The following is a 16403-nucleotide window of genomic DNA, read 5'->3' on the forward strand; positions in this document are numbered from 1 at the left end:
AATCAAGTGAAATACTACATCATAACTCCTTCAGAAGTAATGTCTCCCTTACATACTTGTACAGTCACTCTTCAGTGTAAATCTATGATCTATGCAGGCAATATGCTCCGTCAACCCCCAAAAGCTGGGCAACTTTTAATTCAGTTGTTACCTCACTACAGGCAATTCCCTGGAACCACTGAAAATTGCTTGTTTTCATACCTTAATATCTCGGGAAGTATAGAACTTAGGGAAACAAGTTAATGACCATATTACTCCCCAACTCTTCCTCTCACAAATGAAGTATCTCCAGGTCTGTAGATCATTGTGTTGATGAGTAATAATGCGAGGAACAGAAATGATTTTCGGCATGAAAGCAGGACTTGTTCATGCATCTGCCTGCTGCGCTGACTATGGCTTTGCTCTCACTGTGATAACTTCTCCACTACTAGATAAACTAGACACTGTTGGATCCAAAGCATGCCTTATGGCACTATCACTGAGCCCTTCTCTAGTACATGTATTCTTGGAAAGAGGCTGGGCAGAGGTCATCATCATCATCATCATCATCATCCAATCCTACATCGCCCCATGAGTGTACAGTAGGCAAGTTGGTCCTGATATTTAAGATGAGAGTGACCAGCCTCACTCATCCCTGAGTGGCATTACATGAGCAATATACCCCAACCATCCCTTGGATATAAACCTTCACCGGCTCAATCCGACTGGAGCGCCGTAATTACTCACTAAACCACCAGGTGCCAAAATTTGGTTTTATGGTTACCACCCAGCATAGTAAATGGTTTCCTGGCATACATGAAACCATTTGGCTTGTCACTCAGTGCTATAATATACAGTACTACATAAGGTGAGACATAATGGAGAAGGCTTGTGAGAAGGACTAAAAGGTGTTTATGACATTTATGGATCTGGAAAATGCATATGACAAAGTAGACAGCAAAAGATTGTGGAAGGTTTTGCACATGTAAGGTGTAGATGGTAAGGTGCTAGGTGCTGTCAAACTTTTCTATGATGGCAGTGAGGCATGTGGGTATATGGGCATCTAAGTGAATGGTTCACGATCAACGTGGGTGTGAGGCAAGGTTGTGTGATGTCTCCATTGTTGTTCAATGTGTATGTATATGTATATATATATATATATATATATATATATATATATATGGATGGAGTGATGAGAGAAGTAAAAACACAGGTAACACAGATAGAGATGGCGTTGATAATGAATGGTGATGGATGGAATATCTCAAATTTGTTGTATGCTGATGATGCTGTGGTACTTGCAAATACTGGACAAGAACTTGGCAGACTAGTGCAGACTTTTGCTGATGTCTGTGAGCGTTGTCCTTTGAGAGTAAATGCTGAAAAGCGTAGAGTGATGGTAACTGAGACAGAAGTTGACTCCCAGTGTGATGTACGATGAATGGAGAGAGACTGGAATTGGTAAGAGAGTACACATACCTGGGTACAGTGATGGAAATGAGAGGAGAATGTGCAAAAGATGTGGAAAGTAGAGTGACACATGGAAGGAAAGTACAGTAGCTGGTGCTATGAAGACCTTAATAAGAAACAGAAGCTTGAGTGCTGCAGCTGTGCAAGGCTTGTATGATGGCGTGTCAGTGCCAACTTTAACATATACAGTAGATGTAAGACTATGGTGTGGCATGAAAATGTAAAGTTAAGAATAAGAGCAGTGGAGATGCGACTGCTGAGGAATGTAAGTGGAGTACGGAGAATTGATAGGATATAAAATAATGTGATTCGTGAAATATGCGGAGTGAGGAAGTCTGTGGACACCAGAATTGAAGAGTGTACTGAGATGGTATGGTCATGTGGAGAGAATGTATAACAACAGAGTGGTGAAAAAAGTATATCTGAGCAAATCTGAAGGAGGGAGGAGGTGAGGTAGGCCAAGGAGAAGGTGGAGGGGTATGGTGGATGAGTGTGTGAGGAAGAGAGGTTTGGAAGTTGGTGAGGAGAGGGGACTGCCAAGAGATCCAGCTGGCAGGATGAATGTTGTGAGAAGTGCATGATTAGAGATTTGGCACCCCTTTCTAATGTGACAGCATTCAGACTGACTCTACTGGATACATTTATGTGAAACTACAGAATGTGGAGAAAGTTTTTTGGTGTAGTAGCCGTGGCTCAGTGGGTTAGAGCGCTCCGCGCTGACCGAAGGGTCGGAGGATCGAATCCACCCAAGGGTCATTGGTAGACATCAGGAAGGGCATCTGGTCATAAAAATGCTACATGCTCCAATCCAAAGTCCTCTACCCAGGGGCAACGCCTTTGCCCTTCGGGGATACCTGGCGTAAAACCAAATTAATATTAAAAATTTAAAAAATCGATATAGCCAGGTTTCCAGGGGCTTGAATGATGAGTGAATGGAAGCATGGCTCATTGAATCAGGCAAACCTAGGCTGTCTGGATGCTGCTACTCCTCACCCTGTCCTAGGGTGGGAAAGGAGATCCAGTTGATGATGATGATGATGATGATGATGATAATGATGATGATGATGATGATGACGATGATGATGATGATGATGACAATGATGATGACTATACAAAGCATTGCCACGTCACCTGGTGGTGTGATGAGGTCGTAGTTTATTAAGAAATACCATAACATTCCTCTGATTGAACACAGTGATGTAAGTAAATATAGTTACCAGTATAATTGTGAGCTTGACATCATCATTGTGCAGCTCCTGTGTAAGATCTGGCAGATCACCCCAAGAATCAGGGTCATATGTGAAGTCACGGAACCTCAGCATGTAATCAATATCAATGGTCTGCACGTCCTGGCAGTAGCAAGGACAGGGAAAAGGTGAAAATAATTATGGGACAGTGTCAGACACGATTAAACAAAGGAAAAAATGTAGATACCTCTCTCCCTATTTAGGTCAGATAAACTATACTTTAGTTATTTTTAGCACAAACAAGACACTGATAATCTTGACTATCTAAATATAGTGGGTTCTCATCATATATGCTCAACATCATGATTCTTTTCTTCCATGACAATCGCAAAATATCCAAGTTTCCCCTTATATGCAAATTCACAAATCAATCATGAGCCTGGACTGTGTGGATTAGGTTTTTCTTGTGGGAAATCAGTTTCTAGTGTTTTCTGTTGATTCAGGAGACCTCTTGGAGACATATAAGTCAAGTAGGGACCAATAGCCTAAGCCTCACACAACCACCCACAATCCTCACCACCTTGTGCAAAGCACTCACCTATGCTCATATAAATACTCAATAATCTTTATTGTTTTATCAGAGTACAGATACCTGTACTGTAGTAAATATTAATCATCATCATCTTCATGGTCATCTTCATTTAATCCCAGTTTGTTCCATATAAACAGGAATGTGAGGGTCTCAGGGCCAAGTTACTCAATCCCACCATTAAAGGTGAATACATAACACAATTCTATGCAACACTATCTTCTAAATGCCCCCAAATATAGAACTTTGTCAGTGGTTAGGTAGGAAGGGGTATAAAAATGTTGTACATGAAGAGCTTGTCACAGATGGTGGAATTAGTAGAATTTTCATCTTAAGTTTATGTATTCAAGCTTTGCAATTTGCAATTATTCTAAATGGAGTCCAGGATCAGTTAGCTACATAAAATGAGAGCCCACTGTGCATGTATTCAAACAGTGCTTCATACATATAGCAATAATATTCAATTCTTACATTAATAAATTCACAGATACTGTACTCCATATAATGAACTCCATAGCACATAATTCTGAGTATTTCTGTGAGTGCACTAATGATATATTATTCATTACTATTAGGAGTGCATTAAAATGGATTACCTGTGGAATGCTCATTGCCTTCATCCTTGTCCTGGCTTCTCTGACTTCCTCAGTAGAAGTGTAGCCATAGCGTGACAAGTGGAATCCCAGGGACCAGTATGGGGGGAAGGCTGGCAGACCCACCATCTACAAACATATCAAAGTTAATATTACTTGCTATACTATGTACCATCTATTCAGCACCTAAGCCATTACTGCCCAATAAGTAGCACAGAGACCCTGGACAAGGATACTTAGTCCTGACATTTAAGGTGAGGGTGACCAGTTGTTTGCCCTAAGTGGCATTATAAGGGCAATAAACCCCAACCATCTCTTGGATATAAACCCTCATAAGCCATATCTGGTTGGAGCAACTTAACAATAGACCACTAAGTATCAATTTGGTTATGTGGTTACCTTCCAATGTAGTAAGTGGTTTCCTGGGCTACAACAAACCATATGGCTTGTCACTAAGCGTAGATTCACTGAGTATCTATCTGGTAATATGGTTACCCTCCCAAGTAGTAAGTGGTTTCCCGGGCTATGAGAAACCATTTAGGTTGTCATTCAATGTAGAGTTCTCTGAAGGTAGGTTTACATCAAAGGAGTGGATGGCGAGTGCCCCCACTTGGCAAAAAAAAGGTACAGAAACAGTTGGGCATGATGCATTCCTGAACAAGAACTAAGGTTTTTGTCATCTCGACATGGTTGAATACCAGAAGGTACTGGAGAGGGATGCCTTCATGATGCTAGCACTGATAGAACTGGGCTGGGGACATTTTATGTGTCTAGTTGTGTAGCGTGACTCTGTCATATAATGAGATGTTGCATGTTATAGCACAGGCTGCTGGATAGAGCTGCATGATTATAATGCAAGGGTAAACATACTTGTGCATACTGCTTGTTAACATCTTCCAGTGTGGGTCCAGTAAAGAAATGAAGGTCTATGATGCCACCTATGGAACGCAGGGTGATGGCAGGCCGGCCATCAGGGAGGGTGAACGTTGAATACTCTGGAATCCAAGCTCAGGCTAATTAAGTACTTTAATATGAATAGTTCAATGTGATCATGTCTTTTTTATCTATTCTTACAACTACACATGGTCAGGCTAACTGAGTACCTTTAAATTAGCCCTTTAATATGATGATGTCTTTTATAAACTATTCTTACAATCAACATGTTATTAAGCTTAGCAGACTTTTCAAATTATACTCTTCATTATAACTAGTTGCAAATTTTCTCAATTCTAAGCTATAGCATAAGATTAACACTTGAATACAGGGCTTGTCACAAAGAAGTGCTGCAGGAAAGATACACGGCCCTGACAATGTCTTATCCTGCCACTAAGCTACAGGAAATAGGCCACAAAAGGATAAAAATCTCCACCAGGTTAAAATGACTGAACTACAGATGAACTGGTCTAAGGAGCTCAGGGTGATGACAGGCCAGCCATTAAGGAGGGTGAATGTTGACTACTTTGCAACACATGATCAGACTATACAGCAAGTCATATTATATAGCATCTTTCTTTTATGTTGTTCTCTGTGCTAATTCTTCAATAAATTACTGAAATGCAGCAAGTGTATTTTATATACTGTACAGTATATCATACTGAGAGGGAACCTACAAGCCAGGGTGCTGTGCATCCTTGATGAAGTGAAGCAACTTTGGCATCCACTCAGGAGACAAACCTCCTTAAGTTTCCCTGCAACTCCTGTGGTGAAGGACCCTGGTCCAACCCTGGTGAGGTATTTTCTACCATATGGGGATGCTAGTTCTTTACACAATGTATGTACTGTACTGAAGCAATAGGACAGCACCATAAAAGTAGTTATTGTATATGTGGTCATTATATCTGCTCAGCCAGACAGAGTGAAACAATGACAACATACTGGTACGTAAGTAAAAATCACTTTTTTATGTTTCTTGCTGGTACTTATCGGTAAATTACAGAAATACTGCCACTTAAATTTCCACTAATACCTATACAGCCAATTTGGGAGTTCCTTCAAATTTTCTCATCAAATGAATGCTCCTTACAGAATGTAATGATCACCTGCAGTTTATTTACCTTAACTTCATGCAATTTTCTCACCTTCTTGCACCATATTTCCTATAGATACATGGCAAAGTATGACAATAATATGGCTAAACATCTTCTCCATGGATGGGGTAATAAAAGAGGTACAAGGTAGGGTAGTGGATGTTGGAGTGGCCCTGGTGAGAGAGGATAGTGTTTGGAAACTCCCTGTACTGTTGTTTGCAGATGATACTGTGTTGTTGAGTGAAGACGAAGGGGAGCTGCAAGGCTTGGTGGATGAGTTTGAGAGAGTGTGTAAGAAATGGAGTCTAAAGGTGAATGTAGGGAAGAGTAAAGTGATGGTCTTTGAGAGAGGTGAAGTCAGTGAATGTACAGCGAGGTTGGATGGTGAGGAATTGGAAAATGTGAGTACGTTTAAGTACTTGGGTAGTGTGATGAGTAAGGATGGAGGTTTGGAGGGTGAAGTGCTTGAAAGGGTACAGCAGGGAAGAAAGGTTGATGGTTCTTTGAAAGCAGTGATAAGAAACAGGGAAGTGAGCATGGAAGTGAAAAAGTTACTACATGACAGTATTGTGATACCAACTCTAACATACGGAAGTGAAGCTCGGACGTTGTTGGAAGGACACAAGTCAAGAGTGAGAGCAGTGGAAATGAGTTATTTAAGAGGAGCCTGTGGAGTCACATGGAGAGACAGGCTGACGAATGAGGATATAAAGAAGCGTTGTGGTGTTGATGTGGATGTGATAGGAAGCGTTATGAGGAACACACTGAGGTGGTTTGGCCATGTGGAGAGGATGGAGGGTGAAAGACTGACGAAGAGAGTGTATGTGAGTGAGGTGGAGGGAGGAAGAGGGAGGGGGAGGCCGAGGATGAGATGGAGGGATGGGGTGGAGAGGTATATGAGAGAGAGGGGTGTGAGTTGGGAGCAGGGCAGTGAAATGGCGGGGGACAGGGCGACTTGGAGGCGATTTGTTTGTGGCCACCCTAAACGGGATTGAGGCGTCTGGCAATAGATAGATAGATAGACAGATCTTCTCCATGGCATTTCTTCATGACTTGGAGGATATTCTGGCAATAAGTAATCTCCTGTTACACTTGAACATTCAAGATGGACAGATAGCAAATTTAGGTCATGATATAATGAAAAACGTATAAGCTAGATGAGTACCTTCAGACTGCCCCTCCACTGTAATGATGACTATATTGTATTTCTGCAAACATCAGATGAATTTACTTTGGGAACTCTTCCATCGAAAGGGGTTATACATAGTCTTAAGAGCCCTCACCAATACCATACCTTCTGCTTAAGTTTAATACTGAATATTTGTATGATGCTAGGGGGAAAAAAAAATAAATCACCATATTATTTAAGGTGTTTAGAGGAGAGTGGTGTTGGTGAAGGATGCCTTCATGTGGTGCTACTGATACAACCAAGTGGTTTCACTGCCTATTTATACAAAAGTTCCTCAAGAACCTCCCTATCCTCTGGAATGTGGATGTAAGACAACTTGAGGCGAGCAACTTCAGCCTGCAGTCCACTGGGTTCAAATTCAGATGAGGTTTGGACTACAATTCCCCCCTCCAAATGCAAGAAAAAAGGAACCAAAGGCCAGAAGCCCACACACCATTCCAAGAAAAACAAAAACAATACAACAGGGACATAAATTCAAAAGGAGAGCTGAGAGGGATTAAAAAACCAATGCAGTACAACAGTCGAATGTCTGGTGTATCCATCTTGCCACTCAGTTTTGTTGCTTATCCACTACTTTACCTCAAGCTATCATGCCCCAATTTCTTTATTTTGGGCCACAAAATACGAGCTACCCTAATCAATGTTCTTAAGCTTAATTCACACTTCAGCAAGGATCTGTTTTTGTTCACCCTCATCCATAGTTCTTAACAAATATTTCTTCTTCTCACAATGTATCTCACTTTGCACTCCAAACATTTCCACCTCCTGAGTCAATGTTTTATTCTTTTACAACCCACTCTTAACTATCAAAACATACCCCCACCCTCCATCTCTCTCTCTCATTCTCTCTCTCACCCATTGCATTGGAGTTGAAGAGGAGGACAGAGTGAATGTTTCCTGTGTCAGGGTCCACAACAACATAGTATGGGTGGACACCATACTCAGCCAGATAACCCTGAAAAAAGAAAAACAAATAAACAGATACATAGAAATAAAGAAATAAGAAATAGTTTACCCAAAGGACTCTACATTCCTGATATTGTAATACAACTACCACCAGTAAATGATGATGATGATGATGATGAAGATGATGATGAGAGAGAGAGAGAGAGAGAGAGAGAGAGAGAGAGAGAGAGAGAGAGAGAGAGAGAATATATATTCAAGCATACCCTGGTTTAATGATGTACAGTAAATGGTTAAGTAAAACCCCATCGTTAGGTGGGGTATCGTGTGTCAGGGTACTTTTAACATGTAAAGCAATGTGGAGCGTTTACCAGCCTTGGGTTTCCTCCCAAACCAAGCCCAAAACCCACCCAAATGAGCCCCAAAACAAATTTAAAGCCAATCTAAATGACCTAACAGCTGTCAAGGAAGCTGACCTAAGCCTAACACCTGTAAATAACTCACTAAAACCAACAAATAAAATCTAAAAACCATCAAATATAAGTCTGGAAAAAAATCAAGCTTAGTAAACTGTACTCCAAAATGACAGTGTTCATCCCACCTATGACTAAAACACATTAATCTAAGTCTAAAAACAATTTATAAATCAGCCTAAACACAAAGTTTTAGTCTATCATCGAAATCGGTTTGAAAAATCAAAACCCATTGTTAATGCAGAGTTTGGCCATCATTAGGCGGGGTATGGTGGTACAGACAGCTCCCATAGTGCGCGAGCTCAGAGTACGCAAATCGCATAATATGCGAGTGATCAAAAAATAATAACTAAAAATCCTTCACTGCACGAGTTTAGCCCACAGCACACGAGGCAGAGGCAAGGAGTGGCACAAAAACACCATTTTCCCTGACTATGCGAACCCCTTCCCCGCATGACGCACCAGTAGTGACTTAGAGGCAAGTGGGGGAGGTGCTCAAGAGGAGTCTACAGTAAGGTCTCACCAATAATGACTTCGACAATAACGTTTTCGGCAATTATGGTAACTTAGTATAGATACCCAGTTTCTATATTAATGTTTCGATTCACCTGAATGATGGTTATTTCAAGAATACCAAGTTGTTATACTGCAAATACGTCCATAACAAGATAAGGAATGAAACAGACAAACAAGAAGAGATGAAGGAAATTGCCAAAAATGTTAGCAGTAGCGAGGAGGAGACGGAGGACCCTCCCCTCACCACCTCCCCTGAATAATGGTTATTTCGCAAATGCCAAGTTGTTATCCTGCAACTACGTCCATAACAAGATGAGGAATGAAACAGACAAACAAAAAGAGATAAAGGAAATTGCCAAAAATGTGAACGGTAGCGAGGAGGGGATGAAGGATCCTCCCTTCACCACCTCCTCTGACTCGCCTGCCGCCATCCCCTCCATGTCCACTGCCCCACCTGACACACCAGCTGCATCCCCCTCCACCTCCACAGCCCCACCTGACTCACCTGGCACACCTGCAACCCCTACCATGATGATTGCTGCTTCATTCTGGAAGAAATATAACATTCGACAGGCCGTAAATATTTTTGTCAATGCCTGGAATACAACACTGGCAACCATTAAACAAGCGTGTTGCGGCTGGGCAACGGGGGCACTCAAAGTGTGTTGCCGCGCCTCAAAACCCCTGTTATAAGTGCATCAGGCCTGCTGTATACTGTTGTTAAGATGACTGACCATATTTTTGTTACTGTAGCTATATCTGTAGTATATGTCTGAAAAATTTTCCCTTTATTTTGTCTCTAAGAGTCAAAATATGTCAAGGTATGAGGGGGTACCACCCATATGTAATTTTTACCATAAGATTATGTATTCACAGCGTGCGATTTTATAGTGCGTGAGGACCAGGACTGGCCGTCCATTTGCATACTGTGCAAGCCCACTGTATATACAGAGAAAGTCCTGTAATCCAAATGGCAGGGGACCAAAGGTCTTTTGAACTATAGTATATATATACTGTATATATATATATATATATATATATATATATAGGCTAAAGTACTTTGATCCTCTGGATCATTCCACCTCATCCCTATAACTGCAGTCCTATCATGCCCCACATATCTTCACATATCACCACTCTGACACTAATAGCTACGATCCATATTCAATATTGCTCATGCCAGAGCTATTTCATTCAGAACTAATGTAAGGGTATTAGTGGGGATGTATTGATGTCAATGCATAATGCAGAATAACAAGTGTGTTGTACTGAAGTCACCAAACTGTTTCCCGCCCCAGCCTGGGATCAAAATCATATCTCTGAACACACTGTTACACTGCGTAAAAAAAAAAAAAAAAAGCTTAGAATAGACGGCAGAATTCCACATGATGTTGATAGGAGGGGTGATGTGTGTTGGCAGGTTAGGTTTACCTACAACTTATTTTCTGCACCTGTGAGCATGTTTCCACAATAAGCAGAGTTATCCTTACCTCTCCTGGAGGCTGGTCCCTGGCAAACATGGGATAGGTCTGGCGGGATGTGAAAATGTGTCTGAAGGAAGGATGTGTGGTCTCCCCCAACCCATACAGGTAAGACGAGGGCAGGTCAGTTGTAATTTGGAGGAACTGGTCTTCAAAGGTCAGAGGGCCCACCATGCTGAACCTATAACCAGTGTGAAATGTTGTTAAGGACAAACATTTTCCTACTGTTTCACTGCATCTACTTCACATTTAAGGTACATTTGCAACATTCCTCCTCGATACATCATATAAAAGAGCATCACATATGGGCAGAGAAACATAACAAGCCTTTCTCAGTTAAGGAATAATGGCATAAGGGAAGTGGGAAGTGGAAGAAGTAAAATATGAGGCAAACTTTTGTCCCTGACAGTACAGGAGAACTACAATACACAATGACAGTGAGATGTGATGGAACTAAATCAGTCTGCAAGTTAGAGAATTCACTTTCATTGTGTGTGATGATAATAGGAGGTGATCTGAGAGAGATCATGTACACTACTACTGCCCAGAATGTTTGAATGGTTAGTGTAAAGGTAAATAAAGTGAGGATGAGTGATGAAATCATCTTTTTAGATCTGCATCTTATGAATGTAGACTATATTAAGAGCTAATAAAGAACATGTAAAATGTAAATAACATACAAGAGAATACTGGCATTAATGTGTAACAGGCAAAATAAAATACCTATGGAACAGGTGGAATGGAGCTTCTTTAACTGATAAGAATATGAGTTCTGAAGCTACTGTGAAGATTTTCATTTACTAGTAAAGAAAAAAACAGTACAGTAATAGTTTTACTTCTTTACCTCGTCACCTAATAACTTCACGAGCATTTTAAACTGTATTTTCTTACTACCAAGCATATAAATGAATATATCTATCTATCTATATACCTAGGCTGCTTCCCCCGAGGAAAGTGAGGTAGCTGAGACAGGACGACACACTCCCCATTTACTCATCCATTCAAACACATTAATTTGCATCTTAGCCCGAAGGGAAGAATGGACAGATCCTTACCGCACCACACTGCACAAGGGTCAACTGCGCAATGCAATCAGTGACATCCGCAGCAGGGCCCGACAGCAGAACTGGTTTACCCCTGCCACATCATGACGGACCCATCCCCTTACCCGCACCTGACCTGACTAGCTGATCAGACCAAATGCGGGAGAATATCCCCTCAGGGCTGCGTTATCATTTATTCATTCACAATTTCTCTCCATTTATTTCTGTCATGCACAGCCACTCTTCCTTGCTCAACAGACATCCCTCTCGCATCTAGCGCTCTCTTCACACTGTCCATCCATCCTATTCGTGGTCTTCCTCTCAGCCTTACACCTCTCACATCAGATCTAGTTATCTTTTTCACCAATCGCTCATTATCCATTCTCTCCATATGCCCAAACCATCGCAACACCCTCTGCTCAACTCTACCAGCCATCTCCCAAACAACTCCAGTTCTCCTACGCACTTCATCATTTCGCACTCAATCCATACACGTCACTCCACACATACTCCTCAGACACCTCATCTCCATTACATTCAAACTTTTCCTCTCTGCTACACCCATATTCCATGTTTCAACCCCATATAACGCAGTTAGTACCACAACACCCTCATACAGCCTTCTCTTTACATCCATTCTAAGCGAACGACATCTAAACACTTTTTTCATTCCCCCCAGCACCTTTCCTACTTCATTTATTCTAAATTTCACTTCTGCATCTATTCTTCCATCCAAAGCAACATGTGACCCTAGATATTTAAAACACTCTACCTCCTCAAGCAACTCGCCATTCAAAACTATATTCATCCCCCTACCATCTACCAACCTCGTACACTTCATCACTTTACTCTTATTCTCATTTACTTTCAATTTCCTCCTTTCACACACCCTTCCAAACTATAATAAAGATAAATTACTTACAAAACTGTAATTAGGTAAGAGGACAAAATCTGGACTTACAGCTCTTTGCCTGGTGATGCTCCCACTCGACTAACAGTGAAGGAGAAGGGGTCGCCTGTTGCACTGATGTTTATTTGTGCCAATGAGGCTGTGGCAGGACTAGATGGCAAGTTTAGGGGAACTGGTACCTCATATCTTGCATTACTGGGGTCATAGATCTGAGACAGATACAGTAAAATGAACTTGGTTCAGGTTACAGACAGAATTGCCTAAAAAACAAAACAAACAGACCTTCAACCATATCACCAAAGTCTTTCCACTCTGCTAGCACCTCTTTCATAAGTTGAAAAATATTGCTAGGATGCTCAAAATGTGTTTTATATGTCTTACATGTGGGTCAACATTTTATGAAATAAGAGTCTGGGATGGACAGGAAGTAAAAAATCATGTACTAGTACAGTAAAGTCTGTGTACTTTGGTATGAATTTTCATAAATTATTCAATTTAACTTGCATGCTTTTCACTTATAATTTTTCTGGCCCCCCAAATCTCACAAATGGATATCAGACTACGCTGCTTCTATGTCCTTTAGGTTAATGCTTTTGTTTTTTTTCTTAAGTTAAAAATACATTTGAACTGTGGCATGGATAACTATCAAAAGCACCTGAAGTGCAAACATGATTAATCTTATGCTAAAGTAATATTTGTGAATATACTGTATTATAATGGGGTCTATAAAAGCCCACGTTGCATTGAGGCAAAGCAGGGGTCCTCTATTTGGCTCAGTGATAATGTGTGTGTGTTTGAAGCACGAGGGCCTGAGATCTAATCTCGGTCAGACCAGTGCCTTATCATTTGGTCATTACACTGGTTGGCAGCAGTGTGGGATATGAGGCAAGGCTTGGAGGCCAATGATGCTGTTGGTTAGCTGGCCACATCCTAGTCCTTACATCCTGGGGATGAGCTGTTCAGTGTGATCTGCAGCATCCCCAATGGTGGCCTCTGATGCTATGCTACTGTGTGTTTGAAACTCTCCAAATTAATCACCAAGGGGAGAAAAGAATGATGTAATGGGGTCTATAAATGCCTGCGTTGCTTAGATGAAAAGCTGGGCTCCTCTCTTTGGCTCAGTGGTAACATGTGCGCGTTTGAAGCAAGAAGGCCTGAGATCGAATCTCGGTCAGACCAGTGAGTAATTTGTTAAGTTTCATTGCGGTCATTACAGCATGGTTACAAGCATAAGGCTGCCACCAATTTTTTGTCAGCATTTTCTTGCCTTCCATATCTTTCATTCCTCCCTGTATGTCAGAGTGTCCTTCTTTCTCATCCTCCATTGTTGAGTGCTTCATATTGCTACCAGAAAAATATTTCATGTAATATCTTCCACTGCGACAGCTGATATGAAATGTCAGCAAATTTTTTATCATTAAAGTTTACACACATTTGTATTCTTGGGTGTTTAGTCCAGTGACTGTGTTTGAGATAATTATGTACACTGATTCACCTTTTTTCACTCTGATAACTGTGACATTAAGTAGCGTGAGGAGGGAAGATTGGATGGGGAAGAAGAAATTACGCATGCAACTGTGGTTGGCAAATACATGGCCACTGATTTGGAATCTAATCACTGTGTGTGATTAATAAGATGGGGTCATGAAGCACCTCAGTATGTCACACACATGAGGCGAGTCACTCATTAACTAAACTGGCATGCAAATTTTAAAATAATCAGCACGTATAACACATCCACCGATGCATGTTGATATTTGTCTAAGATCATGTCAATGGATGTAGAATAGTACAGTAACAGGTCAAATAAAGTTTTCAGTTTTAAAATGCATGCCCAGCAACTAATAAGTCATGATGAGCACATAAGCATTTATCTATAATAGACCCTCGTTATACAACTGTTTGGGTATGCAATAATTTGTTTATAAGATCAATAAGAATTTAAGACCCTTTTTAAATAAACGATCATATTTTCATTTATACAATTATTATGATTCTGTATGAAGGCTCACTAGTCAATGTACAATTACCATTTTCACTTATATGATCACTGACATGCAAGTCTACAGTCATTTGTTTGTTCCAAGAAGGCCATTGAACTTGGTCACTGTTTGGTTCAAACAACAAGTGAAGTGCAATGAAGTGAAATGACTACAGTACTACTTTACATGAGCTGGAAACTTATTTTTAGGCTTATGTTTAGTGGCCAACCATCAGCAAAAAAACATATCTCCACTGGAGCCATGTTATAAGGGCCTCACTATGTGGTCAACTTTCAAGAATGCATCCCAACTGTATAATGAGGGTGTGCTGTATGTACTGTATCATATTAGTGCACACACAGCACAACATATATCTACAATCCATCCTCTCTTTCTAAAACTGTGTTTGCTGCTTGACCTCACATTCTTATTTAATTTTTTGAGGGTTTAATTTTTTGAGGGTTTAATTTTTTGAGGGTTTATCTTCTAAACTATTACATGTGTGTTATGATATTTTTTTTCATTTTCATTCATTGCCAGACGCCATGTATCCCAAACGGGGTGGCCAAGGGCTTAGAGTTAATTGTTTTACAGGGAGGGGCACTAATCCTCCACCAACCCCACTTGACACGCAGGGATGCCAACAGCATCTGGTGTTCCCAGGCGGTCACCCATCCAAGTACTAACCAGACCCAACGTTGCTTACAGTATGATAATATTACAAAAATAAAACCACACTTCATTTGGAAGTGAATGTGTCAATAATAAGGTCAGCATTATAGCTTTAACTGAAAACAGCAATCCTCATCTCATCTCCATGCAGTTAGTCTTAGTTGAGTACTGAACGTTTAACAAACCTCAGATTCTGGAAGAATCCTTTGGAAAATTATTCACAATACATTGTAATAAGACAACTGTACTTGGAAAAGTATTTTTTTTTTTTTCTGTTAGATAATCTCAGACAACTGCAGGCACAAATCAGAAATATTCTTTGGCCCCTACTGCTATTTAAATTTTGCCTGATCAGTTTTGATTTAAATGGCACTCTACTGTACTCCCACTTAGTTGAATAAGATGTCAAACTGAAGGATTTGAAAATTTGTTTTGTGTGTGTGTGTGTGTTCTTACCTTACCTAATTGTTCTTACCTAATTGTATCTTTACAGGAATGAGTCAAGCTTGTACTGTCCCGTGTCTTAAACCATATTTATCGTACATATCCTTAAATTTGTGAATTGTTTTGGCACACACTATTTCATTCGGTAGTGCATTCCATTGATCAATTGCTCTGTTTGGGAAACTGAATTTCATCTTTATCACCTCTCTTCTTATGCAGTTTTTTGCAGTGTCCTCTTGCTGATGCTTCTCCATATGTTAAGTAATCATTTATGTCTATTTTCTCCTTCCCTGATATGCACTTATATAGCATTATCATGTCACCTCTTTTCCTTCTCTCCTGTAGTGTTGGTAGATTCAGTTTATTTTGTCTTTCTTTGTAGTTTAGGTCCCTTAAGCTTGGTATCCATCTTGTGGCAGCCCTTTGAACTATTTCAATCTTGTCTATGTGCTTTTTGAGATGAGGACTCCAGACTACTGATGCATATTCCAGGGTTGGTCTAATGAATGATGTTATTATCCTTCTTAGCATGTCTTCATTTATGTATGTCAATGCTATTCTCATATTTACAAGCAGTGTATACATGTTCCGTACCTTCTCACTGATGTGGTCAGCTGGAGATAGTCTGTTATTGATAATCACACCTAGGTCTTTCTCTCTTTCTGATGTGTATAGGGTTTTATTTCCTAAATTATAATCCCAATCAGGTCTTTCTCCACTTTTACCAAACTTGATTACATGACACTTGTCCAAATTGAATTCCATTTGCCATGTACTACTCCATTCATGAAGTTTATTTAATTCTTCTTGTAGCTCTTTACAAGAGTCTGTGTTAGTAATTCTCTTTTGTATTTTTGCATCATCTGCAAACATATTAAGATAGCTCTCATTTCCAGTGTTACTGTTTATATCATTTATATACACTAAAAACATGATTGGTGCCAG

The 16403-nt window shown here is 40.4% G+C and overlaps 1 protein-coding gene across 1 annotated transcript in view; it reads right to left on the reverse strand.

Annotated features, from left to right (window-relative positions):
• LOC145404730 (sucrase-isomaltase, intestinal-like) overlaps positions 1 to 16403 on the reverse strand; it is a 51905-nt gene that overhangs the window by 23982 nt on the left and 11520 nt on the right. Inside the window, exons 4-9 of the mRNA XM_080276285.1 lie at positions 12412 to 12569; positions 10417 to 10588; positions 7890 to 7989; positions 4689 to 4813; positions 3822 to 3947; positions 2667 to 2798 (exon numbers count right to left, since the gene is read on the reverse strand). Of these exons, the coding sequence (XP_080132411.1) occupies positions 2667 to 2798; positions 3822 to 3947; positions 4689 to 4813; positions 7890 to 7989; positions 10417 to 10588; positions 12412 to 12569 (813 nt within the window). The remainder of the gene's footprint in view (positions 1 to 2666; positions 2799 to 3821; positions 3948 to 4688; positions 4814 to 7889; positions 7990 to 10416; positions 10589 to 12411; positions 12570 to 16403) is intronic.

The sequence above is a fragment of the Coenobita brevimanus genome, chromosome 7 (genome assembly GCF_032717465.1).
Source record: "Coenobita brevimanus isolate Jiangsu-jjx chromosome 7, ASM3271746v2, whole genome shotgun sequence".
NCBI lineage: Eukaryota > Metazoa > Arthropoda > Malacostraca > Decapoda > Coenobitidae > Coenobita > Coenobita brevimanus.